Source organism: Tribolium madens, unplaced genomic scaffold, assembly GCF_015345945.1.
Source record: "Tribolium madens isolate multiple individuals breed KSU strain unplaced genomic scaffold, Tmad_KSU_1.1 Scaffold_96;HRSCAF=242;Tcas5.2_LG5, whole genome shotgun sequence".
Classification (NCBI taxonomy): domain Eukaryota; kingdom Metazoa; phylum Arthropoda; class Insecta; order Coleoptera; family Tenebrionidae; genus Tribolium; species Tribolium madens.
Window position 1 is genome coordinate 8,422,363 of NW_025401068.1, and position 24,572 is coordinate 8,446,934.

At 32.0% G+C, this 24,572-nt stretch overlaps 5 protein-coding genes and 1 long non-coding RNA gene across 7 annotated transcripts in view; 3 read left to right on the top strand and 3 right to left on the bottom strand.

Annotated features, from left to right (window-relative positions):
• LOC123012528 (schwannomin-interacting protein 1 homolog) overlaps positions 1 to 2,369 on the bottom strand; it is a 76,222-nt gene extending 73,853 nt beyond the window's left edge. Inside the window, exon 1 of the mRNA XM_044410523.1 lies at positions 2,285 to 2,369. The gene's annotated coding sequence lies outside the window, so the exon portion shown is untranslated. The remainder of the gene's footprint in view (positions 1 to 2,284) is intronic.
• A 2,099-nt stretch (positions 2,370 to 4,468) lies between these two features.
• Positions 4,469 to 10,758, top strand: LOC123012752 (neprilysin-2-like). 2 transcript variants are annotated; one of them, XM_044410860.1, is made up of 11 exons: positions 4,469 to 4,487; positions 7,326 to 7,432; positions 7,481 to 7,664; positions 7,720 to 8,041; positions 8,097 to 8,273; positions 8,318 to 8,535; positions 8,584 to 8,739; positions 8,791 to 9,034; positions 9,083 to 9,251; positions 9,843 to 10,093; positions 10,143 to 10,758. In XM_044410860.1, coding segments are annotated over exons 1-11 (2,169 nt in total). In that variant the 5' UTR covers positions 4,469 to 4,485; the 3' UTR covers positions 10,482 to 10,758. The 2 variants fall into 2 exon arrangements, with proteins under 2 accessions (XP_044266795.1, XP_044266794.1); XM_044410859.1 differs by lacking the exon at positions 4,469 to 4,487 and adding an exon at positions 5,506 to 5,639.
• Positions 10,759 to 10,851: 93 nt separating this feature from the next.
• LOC123013283 lies at positions 10,852 to 11,948 on the top strand. Its single transcript, XR_006413260.1, has 3 exons — positions 10,852 to 10,967; positions 11,022 to 11,219; positions 11,274 to 11,948. It is a non-coding gene; the product is annotated as an uncharacterized LOC123013283 (long non-coding RNA).
• Positions 11,949 to 12,082: 134 nt separating this feature from the next.
• LOC123013303 (neprilysin-2-like) lies at positions 12,083 to 15,075 on the top strand. Its single transcript, XM_044411743.1, has 11 exons — positions 12,083 to 12,280; positions 12,327 to 12,451; positions 12,508 to 12,697; positions 12,748 to 13,069; positions 13,120 to 13,293; positions 13,338 to 13,555; positions 13,605 to 13,760; positions 13,891 to 14,131; positions 14,185 to 14,353; positions 14,398 to 14,648; positions 14,700 to 15,075. Exons 1-11 carry the CDS (start codon positions 12,255 to 12,257, stop codon positions 15,036 to 15,038), a joined length of 2,211 nt encoding a protein of 736 aa, XP_044267678.1. The 5' UTR covers positions 12,083 to 12,254; the 3' UTR covers positions 15,039 to 15,075.
• A 1,228-nt stretch (positions 15,076 to 16,303) lies between these two features.
• Positions 16,304 to 19,547, bottom strand: LOC123013304 (neprilysin-2-like). The gene is made up of 11 exons (XM_044411744.1): positions 19,279 to 19,547; positions 19,050 to 19,165; positions 18,507 to 18,809; positions 18,226 to 18,434; positions 18,003 to 18,179; positions 17,736 to 17,953; positions 17,531 to 17,689; positions 17,241 to 17,481; positions 17,026 to 17,194; positions 16,727 to 16,977; positions 16,304 to 16,681 (listed from the first exon to the last, which is right to left on the bottom strand). The coding sequence occupies exons 1-11, from the start codon at positions 19,287 to 19,289 to the stop codon at positions 16,343 to 16,345; spliced, it is 2,193 nt and encodes a 730-aa protein (XP_044267679.1). The 5' UTR covers positions 19,290 to 19,547; the 3' UTR covers positions 16,304 to 16,342.
• Positions 19,548 to 20,673: 1,126 nt separating this feature from the next.
• Positions 20,674 to 23,494, bottom strand: LOC123012978 (neprilysin-2-like). The gene is made up of 10 exons (XM_044411238.1): positions 23,381 to 23,494; positions 23,199 to 23,320; positions 22,967 to 23,153; positions 22,600 to 22,918; positions 22,383 to 22,553; positions 22,120 to 22,334; positions 21,922 to 22,077; positions 21,632 to 21,872; positions 21,411 to 21,582; positions 20,674 to 21,361 (listed from the first exon to the last, which is right to left on the bottom strand). Exons 1-10 carry the CDS (start codon positions 23,404 to 23,406, stop codon positions 20,772 to 20,774), a joined length of 2,199 nt encoding a protein of 732 aa, XP_044267173.1. The 5' UTR covers positions 23,407 to 23,494; the 3' UTR covers positions 20,674 to 20,771.
• Between the last annotated feature and the right edge of the window lie 1,078 nt (positions 23,495 to 24,572).

The following is a 24,572-nucleotide window of genomic DNA, read 5'->3' on the forward strand; positions in this document are numbered from 1 at the left end:
CACGACAAAGATTGATGACGTTCTAGCGACCCTCACAGCTCAGTTTGCAGATCCACCCCAACATTTAACATTTATGATGATCTGATGACGTCATAACCGGTAGAAAGTAGGGAAACACATGGATTAAAGTAGATTGTATGCTCATAAATCCCACATATAAAATATTGTGTGGAAATTTCTTGAGAAATTTAACTCAACTACCATGATACAAGTTGAATTTTATGTGGGTTCGTATCGACCGAGAGAATCTCCCACATTGCCAGATCACTCACGAAATTATTGAACGCAAATTTATTGTCTTAGTACCAAATGTAAATGTGGAGTCCTAACATGGCACGCGAACTTTCCGAAAATTCAAATTGGTGTTTTTGGAGGATACGCAAAGTTGTTGATCTTGGGTCGAGTCAAGTCAATGTAAATATTGTTCCTTTCCAAAAAATAACCGATCGTTATAGATTTATATATGGGCAATAGCCCATAAAAAACTATGTTGTTTCAAAACATTAAGTTATATATTTAACATATCCGTGCACCATCTTAAAATTATAAAGTTAACAAGCTTGCAGTATTATTTTTACTTTTCTGTTTTTTCACAATTTAATCAATTTATTATTGGAAATTGTGTTTTTCATAAAAATAAATATAAAAATGCTGAATATTTTGTGAAACAGTCTGAAATTGTTGAAACTTATAATACCTACCAGTGTTTTATTCCAGCATTTTTTTAAAAATTAGTAACGAATTACAAAAAACAAATTTACAAAAAGTATTTTTTTATATATTTGAAAAATTTTATCAAAAATTTATTATTCCTTAAACATCATAAGCATTATGCAAACCAAAATTGCCACCCACTCAAAAACTAGCTCCTGCTTAAATTATGCACGTCCGGAAAGCCCAAAACCGGATTTATCGAAGCCTCCATAAAAGCTTCGTACTTTACGTTTTTTTTCTACGATTTAGAGATACACATCGATAGTTTATTATCCTCACCCAGCTCTTTCACACTTCGATACACATCTCTTAGATTTTAGCCGTGTTCGTTAGCTGTTTGGTGGTTTTTTATTGCTGCAGCCCAACAAAAAGGAGTTGATTTCGCCTGAACTCGTTATGTGTTCGCGAAACAAACGAGAATTCTTCTTCGACTTGTCTGTGGCAATTTTTTCGAAAATACTCATTACCGACGTGCACTTTTCCACTGATCGCATTTTCGACTAGTGCTGATTAAGGTGCATATTCTCTCGACTCAATTTCTCCGTTGCGGTCCCTATTAACCTTCGACTCAAGACGCTCGGAATTTTCCGGCGCCTCCGCCAAAAATGCAATCGAGAAGAGAGAATAATTAATTATTCCTCTTCATTAAAATAGTTATTACAATGTAATTACTTGTACTGCTTAGAGTTTTAATTATAAAAGCAACTTAATTATCTTTAAGAAAAACTGGTTGTTTCCTCTAGTCATTAAAGTTTACACTGTAGTTCCTTCACTTTATGCTCCTCTTAAACAAGATGCAATTAGAAGCTTATTTGCTAACGTTATTACTTTTTAACTTTTCGTGAGTTTCAATTAACTAAACTTATTGTGATAGTGTTGCAACAAAGACGTCAAAGATTTGTTTGTATTTCTTGTAATGCTGAATGCGATTCTGGTGTTTATATTTGGAACAATTGACACCTTAGCGGCGCGGCGTGGCTACGCTAAGTTGAGTTTATTAATTATTTTTAAAGTAAATTTAGGTCGATTTTACCAAGTTTTTAATTAAAAGACAGCAATATGGGAAATCTTGTAGTCTAGCCACGTAATTAAAGAATCGATCAAGCGAACAGAGTAGAATTCATTAGTTTCAGGAAGAATATTGCTAGTTGGGTTAAGCCGACTGTCCTTTTCTTGAGCAAAGCATAAAACAAATTCAACAGAGACAAAAGATTTGATTAAAATAGTTGAAAACCTACTAACGAACAGAGCTTTCAATGCCTTCAGTCTCACTAATTACCAACTACTGTACACTAATTTGTCATAGTAATTCGTCGCATAATTGAAAGTTTCTTGCAAGTTTCTTAATTTATTCTCCGACAAGTTTAATTATTGTCATGATCCCTTGAATTAACTTTCAATGGGCTTAAATTTCCCGATCATGAAATTTATTAGCTCCTCACAATCCGGATTTAGAAATCTACAAAGTGTCACGTGCAAGTGGTAATTTTCGCATGCAAATCCCCTTTTGTAAATATTTTTTGTCGATCATGCAATCTAAACAACACACCAATTTACATTGTGAACATACAACGTGGTCCTTGGTGGGCGCTTTGTCGACACGTATTAGGGGAAACACCTGGAAACAGTGGGATTCCGGTAAGTTTATATTCGCGTCGCGACGCGATTACAACTGAGACAGCGTCGTAAGCGCCCTTACATTTATATACGCGGTATTCATACTATCCGAATAACAATGCGCACGCTCTGCCTTCGACCCATTCAACAAGAAATAGTTCTTAATAAAGAAAGAACTATTGCAAAAAAATATTTCAATCGTGGTCACATAAAATATCAATATGAGGCAAAGAGATATTGCAACTCGCAAAAATCTACTGTCAATCTCATTTCTTTTCGAGGGGTAGGTAAATTATTTAAAACACGTCAGCTATATTATGCTGAGGTATTTCAGCTGCGCGCTGAATAATCTAGAACAGTCGGAGAAGAAGTTTAAGAAGAAAGGCAACTTATTCTGAATTAACAATAAAGCTATTTAATTTTTTTTATTTATATAGAAAATGTTTATATGTTCACAATATACTTTTTGGAATAGATGTTTACACGAGTTTTGTKATATCAGGTAATAAAACTTGTGCAATACACGTTAAGACTTTTCTTTTTCCTATTAATTCTGTTTACTTATCGCGAACGCATCGGTATTTCTTCCATTACTCGTCATGTCTTCATTTATAAATAATACATTGAATGTAGTTTTATTATGCAGAGGTCAGACACTCCCTACTGTCATTTTCTCAATTAACTTCCCAAAGAAAATGTATCTATCATTTCTTCATCTACTTATTACCACTCGGTTTAACTGGAGCAAACGTAGTGGACCGGCATTCAAATTTATGGCCCATAATTCAAAGTCCTCAAAGTTTCGAGCTACTGTTTTTCTAAAGTTTGTTTGGCCAAAATTTCCACGAGTTATTTCAGTGAAAAAAAATAATAAAATATTGGTGAATTATCAGAGTTTGAAAATAGTAAACTTGATATTGAGTTTACGCTTGATTTATTAGCGCGTTACAAATCATTGATATTAATCTCATAAATAAATGTGAAAGCACTTTTTAATTATAATGGCTAAGTCACCACAGTGAAATAAATTGCTTGTTCTGTTGGTTTAACAGATTGCCGCGATAAGTATAACAATTTTAGCAGTTTATTTCAACACGAAGATTTTGAGTAAATTTTTAATACTAAAGGAAGTTATTAAACCCAATTTTATTGTAGTTGAAATAATATAAAATATGTTAGGTTTAATTAAAAATGATAAAATGAGACAAACAAAATATCTCATATCTATACAAATTTTTATATGCTTACGTGTGTGTTTCATTGTTGGTTACTTTTGTATCGTTTTAATTAATTAACGTATTTCCTTTTCATAACATAAATTTGTTTATTTACCGTTATGAGGCGGAAATCTAATGAAAAATTAAAGCTGAAAAATGAAATAATTATTAGCAAGTAATAAAAATGCATTTACTATGTATACACCTGCATTTAAAGTTAATTTTTCAAACCATTTTGCATTATTAGACAACAACTATAATTGTGCCACAAATTACATATTCATGTATTTACAAACATACAAAGTCACAGCAATAATAAATTACTAAACTAATTTATTTGAAAACTACGTGTAATTTTCTTTCATATTACAGGCGTATAAAACACTCTAATTTAATTTTCGGTGACGTTTTTTTGACCCATAAACCGAATGTGTGGAAAGTTTGTCTACTTTAATATGTTGTGAGCTGTAGCAACTCCCCATTAATTAGATTAGCTGTTTACAAACATAAACCTTATAAAATAACYATTGATCAATTTATTGATTATTTATAAAGACATTTTATTTTATTAAATTACTAGCAGATTTATTATGTTAGTAAACATAGACTTACTCTGAAAATGACGTAAGTTGAGCAAAAATGGTATTTAGAAACTTTTATCAGTGATAACYAAATTTTGGGAAACTTAACTATTTATTTTGTCTAATAAATAAAATACAAAATGTAAAAAAACACACTTGAATCATTTTTCCTAAAATAAGATATTTAGTCAAGCTGAACACAATTTTAAATATTCATTATATTTATTTACTAGAAAAAGGTAAAACCGCAAATGTTTCGTAAGAGTCAAAGAGTGGAACTTGCAGTAAAATAAGGCCAGGCTTTGTATATCGGTATTTAGTTATAGTTCATTCAATAGGCTTTAAACTGGGTAGTCATGTAAGTATATATTTTATAAATTGTACATTAATTTGTATTTTGCAACACAAATTTTTTAATGGCTGCATAAATATAGACTAGCCTTTTATTACCTTTTTAAGTTTTTAATTTATTTGAGAAAATAATATTAACTTTGTTTATCCTTCAAATTATCCCAACTAGCAACCTCTGGTCTAATTATAATTCCTTCCATAATAATTATTACAAGTAAAAGCCTTAATTTAAAACTTAAATTAAAAAATGCAAAACTGTTCAAGAAGTTTGATCAGGAAAAGCCCACTCAGAGCGTCTAAAAATGTACTTTTTATCACAGGGCTACATTAAATTTATCAAAAAATGTAGGTGGTAAAGCGTTCCTCCCAATTAGAAAATTGAATCTCTCGTAGAATTTTGTTTTGTTTAATATCATTTATTTTAGCCGCGCAAAGAAAAGCAACCGTAAGTGTGTTACGAGTATCTTCGAGTGAAATAAAGCAGAAATGTCTGTGTAATAATATTTCAGCGTTTTTTACGTATGTACAACTTTATTTTCCTTGAAAGATAATCAACATGACATATAGCATTTTTATAACTTTTTTCTCTCAACCCAAGTAAGATTAATTATTTTTAATTGAAAGCAACTATTGTTGAATTTGGAGCAAATTAAGGTAAGTTAATTAAAACCATAATATATTTACACAAGTGAAGTTAATAAAAGAGTATCCTTGGTACTGTCACGGGCGAAATTAATGCAGTTTGTGTGGTTTAAAATGGCAGATTCTATGCTATGTTCCTATAATAATATTCGACTAACACGAGCTCTGTAATTGTATAGACCTAGATACATACTATGCWAATTTTATTGCAAMTCCACTATTATTACCGCATCAGAGTAACAACTACCTCACACGCAAAAACATTTTTCTCAAACAAATCACATAAATGGTGGCAAATCGTTTATTTAGAGTGATGAGTATTTTTAAGAGTTGTAGAGAATATATACAAAATTATACACATGGCTTGGAGTGGGATTGAGTTAAATTGATTCATTCTATAGCCATTCCGTGTACAAGTACCAAGTGTGTCAGTGGCTACAGAACAGAATTTTGCAAATGTTACAATTAAGTGGTGCTGATAGCGAACAATGATAAATGAACAAAACTCAAAAGCAAAGTAAGTTTTATGCRCTGTAAAAATATTATCCATATTTTACAAAGTTGTAAATAAATGTTGACATATTTATGGCACATTTTGTCGCAAGCGAACACACAGTTTAGCAAAATATATCGAAACTGATTTTACTCTAAATAAATTGACAATTAATTGCGAAAATTGTTTTCATTTTACCAATAAATTACGATTATACTTTAATTATTGTTTCATCGATATATCAACCGGTTTTACATTATTACTTGTTTCATTAACATTTTTGACTAAAACGTCTGCTTAAGGCCACAAATTTCAATGGCAAAGGATTGAAAGTATGTCATTTTTAAATTAATTTAAACAGTTATTTAACTTCTTATTTAAATGTCTGAACCTTTTAACTGGTGACAAGGTCGTATCTTATATCATTTTTAAATTAATAGGTAAAAAACGCACGACGATTATTTCCAACTTTGGCCACATATAGATTGCGTTAAGACCTTTCATTTAGATTTTTTTAGTATTGCACCGTTATTTGTTTTACTGTATAAAGCAAACCTGAGTTTTTAAATTGCAATATAAGTCAAATTTACTCAAAGATAATTGAAGCTTGTCAGAAATAATTGAAAATGTTATTCACAGTTTGTTATCAAACTTTAGAAGCAACAGGTTTTAAATTAGAAATACAAAATTTGTAACAAAAACATTTACATAAAACCAATGGGTATTTTACTATTTTCTWAAATATGTTTATAAAACTATACAACAGTAAAGAAAACAATAAACATCATTTTTAAAAAACTCCAAAAAGTAATAATAATAATTAAACTGTATTCATCGGAATATTCAATAAGTTTTTGGAATAATGCAAAATTTTTCTCAAAAATACATATTATTTTGATTTCAAACTATTACAAATTTTTAGACGTAACACTGATAGTTTACATGAGTATTTTTGATAGTGGTTTTAATAGATAGATGACAAATATTTTTTATGATTTTTTGCAAAAATTAATTAAAAACGTAAATCCGCCAGTTTTTGTTTTTTACTTTTTTACTCTACACATCAATCTGTAACTTTTTAGAAACTCTTACAAAAGCTGGAACAAAAATAGAAAATACTCAGTTATTAATTCAGCACATAACAAGCTGTATCATGTAATATTTCCATCAACTCTTCACGCCCAATTATATCATTGATCACTCAGGTTCAAATTAAATCATTAATTAAAACTAAATAAGCCGATGTCATTTAAAATGTAAACAAACAAACATTCAGAGCGTGATTAGCAATATGAATGTACAGTATTTAATTAGAAAATCCTGTCATAAAAAGCGAGGTAGCGCTTATATTGCCGCCTATACAGCATCATAAATTGCCCTTATGACGCAAACCATTGAACTATTGTGCAAATAAGCAGATTTATTGCCTGTTTAGATAAATCACAATATAAAGCCATTTTACACTTCAATAAATAATTTTAATAGCATCTTGACCCATAATAAGCGTTAGATTTTATTTTTAAGCCATTTTGTAATTCAAATCAGTTAAAATTGTAAACATTTTAACTTATTACGAGCTAGTGAGGTGGAAACGTTTTAAAAACATTAATTTTAAGAATGATATTTAAAGGAGCATCAATCTTAATTCAAGTAATTTAAGCTTCCTACATATTGTTAAATCAGAGTTTGCACTAAWTAACGTGATTGCAGGCACTCGTCATGGTGGAAAAGACGCACTCGCATGGAAAAATGGCTCTTACTGCTCCTTGCCATCCTTGTAGTCATCATAATAATCATCCTAGCCGTGAAGTTATCAGGTAGCAATCAAATCGGCTGTCGTCTAAACCCTTAACGTAYATTTCCAGCAAAAATTGATTCTCAAGTATGTTTCACCCCTGATTGTGTCCAAACTGCAGCCAAAGTCCTCGAAAAAGTAGATTTAAATATCAACCCCTGTCAGGACTTTTACAAGTTTGCATGCGGGAATTTCATAAAAAATACGGTCCTTCCTCAATACAAGACCAGTATATCATCATTCTCCATTGTAAGGTGCGGGTTTGGCCGAGTTTTTGAATAATTTACGGTTTAATACGTGGGATTTCAGCGATATGGTAGATGAGCAAATGCGAACACTGCTAGAGAAACCCATCCAAGACACGGACGCTCGAGCTTTTGTTCTCGTTAAATCTATTTACCAAGCTTGCATCAACACTACGGAAATCGCGGCTCATGCATTGGAAAATGTTAAAAAGACCATTAAGGGTATTGGTGGATGGCCGGTGGTTGAAGGGTTCAAGTGGAACGAGAGGACGTTTGATTGGACGGCCACGATATACGAGTTCATGAAAATGGGGATGGAGTATGATATTTTTTTCGAGTTTAATGTCCTCCCGGAAGAAAAGGATTCCACCAAATATACACTTCTGGTCAGTTTTTTAATAAATGATTTTTAAAAATGAAAAAATGAAAAACTGTTATTAGCTGGACCAACCATTTATTGTCTCATTTGATAAATTGATGAGACGAGGCTACAATGAGAGTATTGTTCAAGCATATCATGTATACATGTCGAAAATAGCAATAGCGTTTGGGGCTGAAGAAGAAAGAGCTAAGAGACACATGCGAGATGTTATCGATTTAGATATTGCTATTACACGAGTGAGTCAAAAAAAAATTAAACAATTACAAAATATTTTCTTAAGATTACAGTACCGTCAGAGAAAAGACGCAATTCTTCCCTTGAGGACAATAAATACTCGATTAAAGACTTGGAGAAAGAATTTCCTTACGTTCCGTGGTTGCAGTACATAAACACAATGTTAGACCCAGTTAAAACTATGACGTACGATGATAACATTACAGTAACACTTCCCCAGTACTTTAAAGAACTTGAAAAAATTATTAGAAGCACACCAAAACAGTAAAAAAACACTCTAGACATTTTCAATTTGTGTGAATAAAATTTTAGGACCATGGCAAATTTTATATTTTGGAAAGGAATTAAAGGTCTTATCCAGTACATGAGCGATGACCTAAGGGCCTTACAGATGGATTTTGTTAAAGCTGTGTCTGGAAGAACAGAGCGTGAGCCTAGATGGAAAGAATGTGTTCAAAAAGTTAAAAGGTAACAAGCCCTCCGTTTTATAGGAGTGCTATTTTTGTTATTTCTTCTTAGCCGTCTTCACGTCGCCAGTAGTGCCCTTTACGTCCGCCACTTTTTCAAAGAAGAAGCTAAAAAGACCATGGTCGAAATAATAAACAATATTCAGGACCAGTTCATGGATATTTTGAAAAAAGTGGTTTGGATGGATGAAGTCACCCGAAAACATGCCATAGAAAAGGCAAAAGTAATGGAAGCACACATAGCATATCCTGATGAATTACTGAACAATACAATAATCGACAACTACTACCAAAATGTTAGACTAATTAAATTTTATGATTTATTAAACAAAATTGATTTTCAGTTGACCGTTAATCATTTGAAGTATTTAGAATCGATGCAAAACGTAACTCTCCATTCCTGGAGAATTTCTTATGCGAAGTTGAATGAACGAGTAAATAAAAAGGATTGGAGAGAACATTCCTTCGCGGTGGTGACTAATGCATTTTATGACCAAAATGGAAATAATATAGGTACGATGGGCGAGGGGGGTAAATCTATTCCGAAACCAAAAGCGGCTTCTTCATTTTTTTGCAAAAATTATAAAATTATTACTAAAACATATTTTCTATAAACTTTGTTAACTAAAATATGTAAGAATGTTATTTCTTAAAAGTTAATTTTAAAATTACATTACATATCAAAATATAAATTTTATATTTTATAAATAGTACCTTAAAATTTAAGAAAAATTGAAAAATCTATTACTAATACATTGGCTAAACACACAATGAAAATAAAAGTGAATGTAGAATGTACATAAGATTTTTTGGAACCAATTCTTTTATGTATAGGATGAAACAAGTCTTACAGTTTTTCAAAAAATGTCTATATTTCTTAAAACACTGACTTAATATTCGTTACAAATGTGTATGGATACGCCTATAAAAACGTTATTACTTATTTAACATTCGTAGATAAAATATTTACAAAATAGCTAGTCCTGCTGCAGCAGTGATTGTTTATGTTTACTGCACATAAACTAAAGTTTTGCCTCAGTTCTTTGCAATTTCGAAATAGGGTTACCCTCCGGCCATCCACAAACCCGACACTAATTGGCGTAGAATTTCCTGCGAGTATTTTGCAGGGCGTCTTCTTCGACAACAACCGCCCGCAATACATGAATTATGGCGCCATAGGGTATATAATCGGTCACGAAATCACTCACGGTTTCGATGACTCGGGTCGACAATATGATAAAGATGGAAATTTGGTCGATTGGTGGCAACCTAAGACGCAATCGGCTTTCGAAGCGAAAGCTCAGTGTATTATTGACCAATACAGCAATATCACCGTTCCCGATATAAATTTAAACGTAAGAGGATAAAGTAGGGTGTAAACTTTGTTTCATTTTCTCTTTGCAGTTGAACGGCATCAACACTCAAGGCGAGAATATAGCTGATAATGGGGGCATTAAACAAGCATATTTAGCATACAAGAAATGGGCTCATAAACATCACTCGGAAAAAGCATTGCCGGGACTACCATACACACCCGAGCAAATGTTTTGGATTTCTGCTGGGAATACTTGGTGTGATGTGGAGAGGAGGGAAGAATTAAAAATTAGTGTTATGGACCGGGCCCATTCGCCGAGTTATTATAGAGTTAATGTGCCGCTTATGAATTCAGAGTACTTTGCTAAAGATTTTAATTGTCCGGTTGGATCGCCGATGAATCCAAAACGGAAATGCCATGTTTGGTAAATGTATTTTTGAATAAAGAAAAACAGTATTAGGAGGTGGATTCTCCAGTCAATTTGCCAAAACTTTATTTTTCGCATTTATTTGACTAAATTGTTCAAGAAAACAGCATTTTTCTAGTCACTCATTTTCAATTTTTATTATGTAAGCTTGAATACTGTTGATCATATTCGGTGTAAACTTATAAATTGTTGTTGTTAAATTGTGTATGGATTGTTTAGCATTATATTATCTATATGAAAATACTCTTAATAAATTTTATATCGTTTGTGTCACAATAAAAAATTTTAAATATAAATCTTATTTTACTTTTAACCAAATATCGAAAAAAAATGTACATTTTAATAATTGATTTTTGAGATTCACGTAGTCCTGTCACCTCTTGTCACTCTTTGTTCGTTTTTCTTGTCAAAATCACTGAATTAGTTCCGACGAGAAAATGAATCTACCTTCTCGTTCACTTTTTGAGCAAAACTCAGAATTAGAACTGTGAGCAATTTCTTTGAGTTTCTTTAAATAATTTTCAGTTTTTAATTTCTTAAGTACGTCAATTATGGTGCTATGGGATACATTATAGGTCATGAAATCAGTCATGGTTTCGATGACACAGGTCGAAATTACGATAAAGATGGAAATTTGGGAAACTGGTGGCAACCTAAAACACAATCAGCTTACAAAGCAAAATCTCAATGTCTTGTTGATCAATTTAGCAATATCAAAATTCCAGAAATAAATTTAAATGTGATGTTACTCTGATTAACGGGTGTGTGACTTGGTTTAATTGTTTCTTTGCAGTTAGACGGCAACTTAACTCTAAGTGAAAGTATAGCTGATAATGGAGCTGTTGAAGTAGCATATTTAGCATACAAAAAATGGGTTTATGAGCATCACTTGGAGAAAGCATTGCCAGGACTAACATACACACCAGAACAAATGTTTTAGATTTCTCTTGCGACTGTTTGGTGTAAAATTGCAAAACAAAAAGAAATAATGTATGGTGTTACAAGTGACCATTCACCGAATCGTTATAGGGTCAATGTACCGCTTATAGATTCAGAGTATTTTGCCAAACATTTTAATTGTCCGGTTGGGTCGCCAATGAATCCAAAAGATAAATGTCAATTTTGGTAAAAATCTTAATCCATTGCAAAATCTTTATCAAAGCAAAGATTTTGCAATGGATTCTAATCCGGCTGGCAGGCAGACCAGTCAATTAAATACATTTCTTCACCAATAGAACCATTTTTTAGGCTTTTATTCTCTCAAATCATGAATTCACAGATGTTTTTTAAAACAAAAAGAATAAGTAGTGCAAAATCTGCCGAATCTATAACATGTTTATTTGTGTCATTGGCAATAATTCTGGGTCAAAATATGAAAAATCTCAGGTAGCACATCTACTGTTATGGTTTTGAATATTATAATTATTTTGTTTTAAACTGAATAATAAATTTTAAAGAATTAAATTAATACTTTATTACTATTAACTAGTTTTGTTTATAAACTAATTAATAAATAAAAGGTTGCAGACATTTCACTAGTCAAGCAGGTTTGTTGAAATAAAATCGTTTCGGTGTTTATCCATTGATTCACCTGCTAAAACCAGACATACCTTCTTGATACGAACCTCTCCAATACGTATTAAAAGCGTTGTTTTCCCCCAACCGCAAAACAAATCGTTAGATCATCTCGCATGAGAATGAATTTAAAAGTTGAATTGACAGTAAACAAGTTACAAACACGAGATGTATACAAACCTGTTAGACGTGCTCCAAAATGACTGAGACGACTTTAAAAATCCAGTAAGAAATTCCACAGCAACAATTTTTTTTATTGCAAATATTTCAGAAATCCACCATGGTGGCGAAGACGTTCGCGAACCGAGAAGACGCTTCTCGTAGTCATCGCAATGTTAATCATGCTAATAATAATAGTACTTGCTGTAAATTTTGCGGTAGTTCACTCAAACGAAGGTGAAATAAAATTGCTCATGTACCAACGTTTTACGAGCGTCCCTCTTAAATTTTAGGCTGCAAGTATGGCTCTCATGACATATGTCTCACCCCTGACTGTGTTAAAACAGCGGCCCAAGTGTTGGAAAAGGTCGATTTAAACGTCAACCCTTGCGAGGACTTCTACAACTTTGCCTGTGGGAATTTCATAAAAAATACAGTCATTCCTGAAGACAAGGCGATGATATCGTCCTTTAGTATCGTGGAGTATGATTTTAAGCGAACGTTGCGATTTTAATACGGCCATAAAATTCCAGGGATGAAGTTGAAGAACTGATGCAAAGTATACTGAAAAAACCGATCACATCAACGGATATTAAGCCTATTATTCTTGTTAAAACACTATATCAAGCTTGCATGGATACAGACGAAATTGAGGCAAATTCATTGATTAAATTTAAACATCTAATGAAACAATTAGGAGGGTGGCCTGTAACTGAAGGCGGGGATTGGAATGAAAATGAATTCGACTGGATAGCAACAAGTTACAAATTCATGAAGATGGGAATGACTCCTGATATGTTTCTCAACTTTGTTATCGGGGCAGATATCTCGAATTCGTCCAGATACGCACTGTTTGTAAGTCCTTTTGATCTCATWGAGCCTTTTTTACATTTATTTCACCTCAGTTAGACCAAATTGATGTCAAGTTAGACAAAATCAAAAGAAATGGATTTAATGAAACGSTTTTTCAAGCTTTTTACAATTATATGAAAAAAGTAGCTATGGTTTTTGGTGCTGATGAGAAAGCTGCAACAGAAGAAATGAGAGAAGTAGCAGAATTAATTGTTACCTTAACTAAGGTAAACTAATTTTTTAGTGAATTTTATTTTAAACACTTTTAAAGATTACAGTACCTGCAGAGGAGCGCCACAACCAATCACTGGAAAATAATCCAATGACTATTAGCGAATTAGGAAGTCGATACGGTTATATACCGTGGTTGGAGTATATTAACACAATGTTAAATCCGTATCAGAAAATGACGCCCAATAGTATAGTAGTGGTTAAAATACCTTCATATTATGAAAAACTGCAAGATATTTTAAGAAATACGTCAAAAAGGTACTTGGTTCAAATATTTTTGATTAATTTAATAAATCTAGAATTGTAGGACTTTGGCTAATTACATGTTTTGGTCGAAAATTCAGGAGTATGTAACATATCTAAATGACGAGCTGAGAAATTTAGAACTGGAAGTTTATAAAGTTGCGTTTGGCCTCGATAAGCGTCCCCCGAGAATCAAAGAATGCACTCAGCTATGCATTAGGTAAAACTTATTTTTAWATTTTACGTATGAAGATGCATACTAGTCATTTGACCTTTAACACCACTGAATTGTTTATGTTTATAAACAACCTACAGGATGCTACTTTCGCCTTGAGAATAATTGATTACAGGTTGTACGTAGCCAGTGGAGTACTTTTTGTTAAAAACTTTTTCAATGAAAAGGCCAAAAAAGAAGTGGCTGAAATAGTTAATAACATTAGAGATGAGTTCGTTAAAACACTAAAAACCGTAGATTGGATGGACGATGCGACTAAAAAACATGCATTGGCCAAAGCCGAAGCTATACATCTTCATATGGCTTATCCGGATGAGTTGTTGGATGAGCAAAAATTGGAAATCTATTACAAAAACGTAAGTAATAATTAGAAAATATGTAAGAAAGTTTTTAGCTTTTTGGTTTTTAGCTTACTTTAGATCCTTCCGATTATCTGGGATGTAGACTTAACATATCTTTGTTCAGTGCTGAAATTGACTATCAAGAGTTGGATAAATTTTTAGATAAAAAAGACTGGCGTAATCACGCTTATGTTGCTTTAGTTCAAGCTTTTTACGACACTAGTGAAAACAGCATAGGTAAAAAAATCCAAATTTAATTTTTTTGTAAGAAAATTTTTCAGAATTTTTGGCGGGTATCTTACGAAACGTCTTCTTTAATGAGACTAGACCAAAATATATGAATTATGGAGCTATTGGCCATATCGTAGGTCACGAAATAACGCACGGTTTTGACGATGTTGGTAGACAATATAACAAAGAAGGCAATCTTGTCAACTGGTGGAAACCAGAAACCAAAGAAGCTTTTGATTCTAAAGCACGATGTATTATCGACCAATATGGGAACATAACAGAACCAGAAGTTGGCTTAAATGTAAATTGTTACAATTTTATTATTAGTGTCTTTATTTGATAAAATTTTTAGTTAAATGGTGGGCACACGCAAGGAGAAAATATCGCTGATAATGCTGGAATAAAACTTGCGTATTTGGCATATAAAGAATGGATTAAAAAAAATGGTCCTGAATCTGTACTTCCCGGTTTACCATTCACTCCCCAACAAATGTTTTGGATTTCTGTAGGCAACACGTGGTGTAGAGTGGAAAAAAAAGAAATCTTAAAATTAACAATATTACAAGAAATTCACGCACCAAGTCGTTACAGAGTTAACGTCCCTTTAATGAATTCTAAATATTTTATAGAGGACTTCAAGTGTGATGACAATTCTAAAATGAACCCAAAACACAAGTGCTATGTTTGGTAAAAAAATATTATTGTTAATAAAACTGAACTAATGCCTAGAATATTTTTTTATGCAAAAGTGAATGTACGAGTAAAAGTTGAGTTGACAACAAAAAAACTACAAATTCGGGGCAAACGTGCTTGAAACTGAAACTATAATTCCAGATTAACACAGTGTCACTAAAACGTGCATTACATTTAGCTTGCGTTTATTCAGATGTCGGTAAAATAGAATTATGTATTTATGAATCAAAAGAGTTATTATAGACAATAGAAATAAATAGAGTGCAAGCAGAATCCTCATAACGTTTATGCTAATAAAAATTGTCTCAATTGTTGTCTCAATCCTAGCAAGGACTTTTACAAATTCGTCTGTAGGAATTGGATAAAACATATAGATATTTCTAAAGAGCGTAGGTCCGTGTCATCTATCGTAGAGGACGGTTTACAAAAACATTACTATTTTAATACGTCAGTAAAATTTCAGAGTTCAAATAGAAAAACTGCTGCAAAGTTTACTTGAAAAACTTATCACGTTCACAAATATTTAAAATTTTAAAAATATTATACCAAACTTGGATACAGTCAAAATTGTGACAGCCTCACTTGCTAAATTCAAACAATTAATACATTAATTGAGAGGGTAGTCTGTAATTGAAAGCCCTGATTGGAATGAAGAACAATTTAAATGGATGTAGTAATGACCTCAAGGTCATAAATAAATAAATATCAATATTTATTTATATTAGTACATTTAAGTAATTATTTAATTCTAATTATAATCGTAATGAAAACAGCCGTGCTTTAAATCTTTATTTCCACAATAAAGACTTTGTGAATACATTGTTGGATTCAACTACAACGTCAAAGTTTGCGTCATATATCTATGATTTATGAACATATTTATTTGTCTTCTGTTTCAGGATATAAGTTATTTTCATTCTTATTTGAATTTATTTTGCTAGTTAAAAATAAATTAAATTTATTATTATTTCGGTCGTTGAACGTTAAATTTCTGGTTAAAAATAATAAATAGGTTTATGTTTTTGTACATTTGTACATATATTACATGAAAAAACAGGAAATGAAAGAAAAGGAAAAGAAGCATTAAAAGGACGATGTTGTTAAGTAATAATTTATTACACAAGTAATGTATATGATAAAAAATGAGAAGCAAATAAGTAATAATTGTTTGTTTTTACACTCTTCAAAATGTAAATTTAAACATCTTTGTAATTCAATAGAAATTTTATTGAAAACGTAAAAGTGTATACAAAAACTAGATCATAAAACTAAAACTTTATTGGAAATACAATTTCGAATTATTCACCACACTGAGCACTTATGCTCAGGGTTCATCTTGCTACCTTTCGGACAGTTAAAATCTTTGGCGAAAAATTCCGAATTGCTAAACGGTCCCAAAACACGAAACTCGGCAGGTGAATGTGCATCTACAGTAACTTGCAAGGCTATGGCTTCAGGYCGGTGTTTCGAACACCAAATTTGGGCAGCAGACACCCAGAATAATTGTCTCGGGTCATACTTCAAGCCGGGCAATTTCGGTTCGGGGGGATTGCTTCTCTGCCACTTCTTGTAGGCCAAATACGCTTGCTTGACCCCGCCGTTGTCGGCGATATTTTCACCTTGTGTTCTTACGCCATTCAACTACAATACCTCTCTTTTAACAGTTTTTTTTTAATTACATAATACCTTCATTTTAACTTCAGGAACTGTGTAGTTGTTATATTGTTTAATGATGCATTGGGCTTTCTCRAGAAATTTTGTCTTGGTTTCTTCTTTCCACCAATTTACTAGATTTCCGTTTTTGTCAAACTGGCGACCAGTGTCGTCAAAACCGTGAGTTATTTCGTGACCTATGACCGAGCCGACAGCGCCGAAATTCATATATCTTGGCCGGTCTTTGTGAAAAAACACTCCTTGAAGAATACCGGCAGGAAAAGCTAAAAAAAATTACAAATTTTTGGGAAAACATACAACACTTGTTATACTGATGCTGTTTTCCAGTGGGTGGTAAAAAGCGTTAACTTGAGCCGGAAAACCGTGTTCCCTCCAATCTGTCTTATTTACTGGCTCTATAAGTCGACTCATAGTGTAATCCATTGCAAATTTGCTAATATTTAAAGCAGAATACAAAAATTGAGTTTCGTCAACTTCTAACTAAAATCAAAAGTTATAAGACATTTTCCCATTTTTTTTAAATTACCCCGTCATATAATTGGCTAATTTTACGATCATTAAGTAACTCATCTGGATAAGCAATATGATCTACTATAGTGTTAGCTTTATCTAAAGCACTTTTTCGTGTCTCAGCATCCATCCAATCGATTGACTGCAAAATATCCTTAAACTGTTCTTTAATATACTTCACCATTTCGAGAGCACTTGTTTTGGCATCAACATGAAAATATTTCCTGACATACATAGCTCCTATCACAATTGGTAATCTACGCAAATTCTCTTTGGTTAAAGTTGGATTACATTATGTCAACTTACAAACTTGTCGTCTCGTCTATACACTCTTTCCATCTAGGAGGACTCTCCTGTATTCCATTGATAGCATGTTTAAAAATTAATTCACGATCTCGTACTTCTTGATTCAAATACGAAATCAAGTCCTTGACTACTCGCCACATAACGTAATTAGCTTGAACTCTGCAAAAATTTCGTAATAAWTTTTTTTGAAAAAGTGTCAGMATACCGTTTCGGCGTCTCACAGATGAGTTTCTCAAAAGCTCCTAAAAAATAAGGAACTCCTACTAGTACTGGTTGACTTTTGTTAACTTGAACGTTTGTAGGCATAATAATATTAATAAGGTCCAACCACGGTATGTTTTTATACTTAATTTCCAATTCTTGAATCGTCAGTAAATTATACAAGCTACTTATATTTCGTCTATCTTCTTGAGAAAGTGAAAACTAAAATTAAAAGTTTTAGGGATCTGAAAGAAGAAAAGTTTTTTTTTACATTAGCTAGTCTAATTTCGAATTTTAGCGTTTCTAGAAGTTCCTGGCGTGCTTTCTTCCTGTCAGCACCAAACATTTGAGCTATGTCTACCATATATTCATAATAAGCCTTGACTATCTTATCATTGACGCCCTTAACTAAATATTCTCTACTCAAACCCAAACCTGGTTGATCAATCTGAAAAAATTGAATCAAATTGTTTCATTTATGACAAAAATAAAACCTGGATCAGCCTGCGAGTTGAACGTTTAAAATCAAGTCCAACTGAAACATCCAAAAAACAATTAACAGATAATCCTGTTTCTCTTAAAGATCTTAAATTTGATATCCAGTTAAATGAAAATTCATCCCAATTRTCGTTGAGTACGGGCCAACCACCGATGTCAGCAAGAAGCTTTTTGGCAATGTCTAATCCATATTTTTCAGCCAAACCTGAAGATTTTAAAATAAGAAAACTATGAGACGTTTCACTAGTTTATATTTCATAGTTTTGAATCTACTTACTTTTATTTTTGCACGCCCTGTAATACTTTTTGACAGTTTGGAAGGGTTTAGGTTCGCGACTACAACTTTTCTCTTCTAGTGCTATTTTTATTTGTTCTTGAAGTAAATCATTGATTACAGTAAAAGTGTTGGCAAAGGTTTTATCGTTTGATATTAATGAATGTTTGATGTAATTTCCACATGCAAATCTATAGAAATCATCACAAGGATTAACACTTTCGTCCATGTTTCGAAAGACTTCTCCTGCGGTTTGAACACATTCTCGAGTTAGACAAATATCATCAGATCCAAGGAATGTAGAGTCTGCAATTTTTTTTAAAATAGTGATAATGAACAATACATTTAGAAATGAAACAAAATTCATTTAATGCCGGAATGCATCAAAAAAATTATTTACGAGAACGTAATTAATAGTTCTGTCAAAAATGATTGATTTGGATGACATTTATATTGATTAGGAAAATTGTCCGAAGAGTTGTGGCAGCTCAAGGGTCACATATGAAAAAACTTGTATTAAAAATACTTATGCAATGACATACTTACGAATTGTGTGGCAAATCAACGAAACTAATAAGAATGAGGCTAATAGCAAAGACCCTAAAGCTACAACAATTAATTTTCTTTCCAGCTTAGTTTTGCGCTTCCACCAAGAGTCCTGCCTAAAATGTTTCGTTATTAATACTCGTAAAATAAAACGGAGAATTATTTTARATCTAGTTTAAAACGGTGTCACTTTCAAACATTTAAAAAKSAAAAGAATTAGAACACTTACCTGAGCGGCATATCGACAATGAATTAAAACACACACACCACTCAGAGATTTGGTAGATACTGCACTCAAAGACGCACTTTTTTGTATACCATTGCTTCGCGCTCGCACCTCTTAATTGATATTACCATCCCAAACAGAATACTGCAAGAGAGAATTTTTTATGATAATGATTTGACCTGTTTGGAATCTATTTATAGTTGTGGCAAGATCAACCAGCAAGTTTTTAATGTAATTTATTGTGTAGAAAAAATAATTAATGGTACATTTGTACTTTTGTCAATTATGGTGATAAATACCATTAGTGCAATGGGTGGCATTCATTAAGCGCGTGTAACATTTGAGCCGACCTGAATAAGAAGTCGCGAAAAATTCTGCTCTGATATAATCGTTCCTATAGAATGATTTCCAGCGATGGTAGATATCACATTTAATTTAAAAACAAAATCAACCAAAAATAGGATTGCATAACAATGAGAGACCCACCGGAAAAGCCCATCATGGTCAAATTTAGCATTGATACAAAGGYTAAATTTATCAGAATTGTTTTACACCTGCTATCAGATTTTCTACCAGTGTTATGGAAATAAAAAGTACTTGTATAATTATTTTCCATTTGTAATCAAAAAAACTCTGTAAACAATTTTGTGTAAGACCTAATTGAATTAAAATAAAATTAAATAAAATGGTAAAATTATGTTTACAAGTATAATAAAAATGCAAAAATAGTTATTTTTCACACAATATAAATTATTATTTATGTTAATTTAATTAATTGTTATAAGTTATGAGTAATTTTATACTTATTGTAAGAGAGACTTGAAGCTTTTTTTACAAACTTGATGACCAACATTTCTTCTGCTTTCAACTCCCACTACATAATAAGTTGAGTTTTTGTCTCATATTTAATCTTTTAAGTTCTGCTTTTAACAATCATGTTTACTTATAAAGCTTCAATAGTTTTATAGCCTTTTGTTGTTTAGTAAAAAGATTACATTGCTTTTGTTACACAACTTGTAGCCAACAACAATACAATAAAGTTAGTCTTTTAAAATRGTTGTTTTTTATTATTTTGTAATAAATTACGAACCACAACAATAAAGTTGGTCTTTTGAAATTGTTATTTTTAATTATCTTGTAATGAATTACGAATAAAATAAATCATGTATATTTTATGCTTTTCGGTTTAAATAAATAACTTCTTAACGAACATTTTGTATACCTACTGATTTTTATAGTAAAATTTAGTATAATTAAACGTTAGAAAATTACATACACTTTTAGTTACAAAAGTACTTACAATATACAATAATTATTCCAACACGTGTTTTCATTCAATTATTTCACCGATTTTTTTTTAATGGGTAAATAATAAAACACCATTTTTGTATTTGAATTTTAGTAATATTATATTAAGGTTATAAAACAGGTCTTATATCTTTACAGTTTAGACAACAATTAATAATTAAATATTGAAAACAGAAAATTGACTGATTCTACCACACCCTGCACTTATATTTGGGGTTCATGGGCGACCCTAAGGGACAATTAAAGTCTCTTCCGAAATGATCCGAATTCATAAAGGGCACCACAACTCGGAAATAATTAGGAGCATGATATCCCAAAGTGACGATTTGTTTAAGTCTTTCTTTCTTGTATTTACTGCAGAAATTGATGGCGGATGAAATCCAGAACAACTGTCGAGGAGTATAAGAAAGCCCAGGAAGCCCCAATTCGACTTTATTCCTTTCCAACCACTTCATATATCCCCTGTACGCAATTTTAATCCCCCCGTTGTCGGCGATATTTTCACCCAAATTTTTAAYCCCATTCAAACTCATTTCGATTTCGGGAATGGTATAATTGCCATATTGTTCGACAAGACATTGGCTCTTCGAGGCGAAAGTTTTATTAGTTTCTGGCTCCCACCAGTCAATCAAATTGCCGTCTTTATCATACTGTCGGCCCATATCATCGAAACCGTGAGTTATTTCGTGGCCTATTACCGTGCCTATTGCTCCATAATTCATATATTGCGGCCGTTCCGGATCGAAGAAAGAGTCCTGTAATATCGCCGCCGGCAATTCTACAATAAAATATTCAATACTTTCAAAATGAATCAAAACGGAACATACCGATACTGTTTGTAGTTTGGTCGTAAAATGCATTCACGTAATACGAGTAGGCCTGATCACGCCAATCGGGCTTTAGCACAGGTTCTCTTAAGAGATGAACGTATTTCATATGACCAAAATTTGAGATGTTGAAAGAACTTTTCAAAGAGTATTGCTGAGGGTCCACTTCCAACTAATATTTCTATTAAATCAAATTAAAATTTTTGCAAGTAAATACTGACCCCTCGATAATAATCCTCTACTTTATTGGCGTCCAAAAGCTCGTCAGGATATGCGATAAAAGAACTCATTTTTTCGGCTTTTTGCAAAGCATGCTTTTTTGTCTTCTTATCCATCCAGCCAATTTTTTTTAAAGTTTCCATAAACGAACTTTTAATATCAATTGTTAGCTCAGCCACACGATATTTTAAAGTCTTGTTAATATACTTTTTAATATAAATTGAAGACACAGCAATATGTAAACTATAGCAAATAAATAATAAGGATTTTTAACACACATTTAAACAGTTACCGATTAGCTTGCCAAACACATTCCTTCCACCGAGGAGTGGTATCTTTCTGCCCATACACRGTATTCAAAAAATCTAATTGTTTCTTTCTGAAAGCTTCTGGTAAATGAGTGATAGAACCTTTAACCAGGGATGAAAACATGTAATTTGCTAAAACTCTAAAAGACAGTTTAGAAGTGCAAAAATTTGAAGCAACTAACCGTTTCTTCACGTTCGGTAAGAAGTTCTCTAGTCTCTGAAAAAATTCAGGCACGGCTATATTTACGACACTATCAGAATTAAGCATAATTGGGGATAAGTAATTATTAATAAATTTTAACCAAGGAATAGTTGTAAAATTTCTCTGGAGTTCCCTAATTGTTACTAGATTGTAGCTCAATGAAACATTTTTCCTTTCTTCAAACGGAATTATAATCTGGAAATAAAGTTTCTCTTTTTTTGCAATTAATTTACAATCTTGTACCTTGGCTAATTCTATTTGAAACTCAACCACTTCTCGCATTTCCACCATAGCTGCTGTTCTATCAGCTCCGAAAAGTACGGCTAAATCCACTAAATACTCATAACCGGCTTTAACTGCTGTATCGTTGAAACCTTTCTTTAATCTATCATAAGCCATACAAGGTTGGCTTATCTAAATAAAATTTGTAGAAATTCTTATGATTAAAAGTTTTACTTACGGTAAAAATTCTTTTAGACGAGTTTTTCGCATCTGTATCAATAAACATACTGAAGAAAAAAGTACGTCTCCACCCAATTCGTCTCAAACGAAACAAAAGACTTTTCCAGTCGAAAGCTTTTTCGTTCCAGTGAGGCTCTATAATAGGCCAGCCGCCCAAATCACGAAATTCTTTTTTGATGAAAATAAGACCCTCTTTTTCTATCTGTGTGGTATTCATACATGATTTGTAAATTGATTTAACGAGTTTTAGAGAATGAGGATCTTTTTCATGGATATCTTCTTCAAAAATTTTCAATAATTGAAGATTTACCTTATCACTAGACAAATGAATTAGGTAAGTTAATTAGTTTTGCATTAATTAGCACCTCGTTTCGCCAAAAGAAGAAACCATTGTTTTGTGATCTGGAATAATTTGTTTCTCTACAAAATTGCCACAARCGAATTTATAAAAATCGTCACAGGGATCAACAGTTCTGTCCATTTTTTCCAAAATACTCGCCGCTGAACGAATGCATTTTTCCGTCATGCAGACTTCTTGTTTCAAACGCTCAGCTAAAATTTGAAATTACTTTTTGATTGATAATTTTTTAAACTCACTAGATGCCGGAAATTGCATTAATAAATTTGAAGCCAAATAAATTATCGCAATAATAAACAATCCTGATAAAACAATTAAACATTTCTCGTATTTAGTACGGTCTTCCCACCAAGAATTTTTCCTAAAATTATATTTTTTTTAATTATAATCCAATAAATTTTGTACAAAAAACAAATCTCACTTTTTACCAGACATTGATTCGTCCATTTTAAAAAAAAAAGTTTATTTAAAAATCTCACATATACCACCAAACTACAATCGTGAAATGGAAGTCATAGTGATAATTGTCTTAAAAGATGTCCCCCCACTTTACTGACAATAATAAAATACGACGAGTTTTGGATAATTTTTTGGTCTTGGAATAAAGAGTGACATAAGGAAATATAAGAAGTAATTTTATTATTTAAGCCAGTTAGTGGCATCAACAGTTACAATTTGTTTTCAGGCAAACGTGACAGTTACAATGACTTAAGTAATTTGATGCATATAGTAGTATAGTAGTATATTATAGTAATGTGTTTCCAAAAATTTGAATAATTCTGCAAAAATTTCATAATCATTAAGTAATAATTTATTATTTAAGTAAGTCTTTTTACAAATGCATTTGATTTGATTTTGATAATTTGTTTTAAATTATATTATCACGTAATGGACCTACAAAAAAGAGATAAATCACTGCAATTATTTACATTTGAGTGAATAAAATGTGCAGCTTATTAACTCATATTTTTATTCAAGAAGCTTCAGTATCAAGGTTAAACTATAATGTAAAATTATTTAGTGTGAAATTTTCTTCTTCCGTTGAAAACAGTAATTTTGTCAATTGCTCCGACGAAAACCTACACATGATTAAATCCTTAAATAAATAATTACACTTGTAAATAAAAGTAGACAAAAAAGTCTCATTAAATAGAGGCAATTAAGGCAACAAGAGTGAGTTAATTAAAAATGCAACGGAACTAAATTGTTACAATTTATGACCAGCTTATATGCTGCTACACAATAATTTTGAGCATCTCAATTTTAGAAATTTCTTTCCAATACCGAAAAATTTTGCAAGGTCTGCTCAATAATCATTTGCAATCGTCAGTATGTTGCGTCATGTGTCCCTCAGGACACAAATGTATTTTTCGGATGTAATCCGACAGTGTTTTACACAGTCGTAACAAAAAAAGAAAAAGCCAGCACTTCCTACTTGTCTCGGGATTATATTATTCACCCCCCTCATGTTTTTCATTATTCACCCTCCCTCTAGTGTATCAAGTGGGCAAAGATAAGGATATAAATAAACAATAAAATGATTAGAATCCAGGAGAGCAGCTTTGATAAAACATTTAGTCGTCTCGGGTGCAACGATATTGATAACAGAATTA

What these genes read in the sequence shown, in the direction of transcription:
- LOC123012752 (XM_044410859.1), top strand. Translation starts at nt 5,611, where the DNA reads ATGATAAATGAACAAAACTCAAAAGCAAA. An exon ending in CCACCAAATATACACTTCTG is followed by an intron (nt 8,042 to 8,096) that starts GTCAGTTTTTTA and finishes AACTGTTATTAG; the next exon opens with CTGGACCAACCATTTATTGT. An exon ending in TAGATATTGCTATTACACGA is followed by an intron (nt 8,274 to 8,317) that starts GTGAGTCAAAAA and finishes TATTTTCTTAAG; the next exon opens with ATTACAGTACCGTCAGAGAA.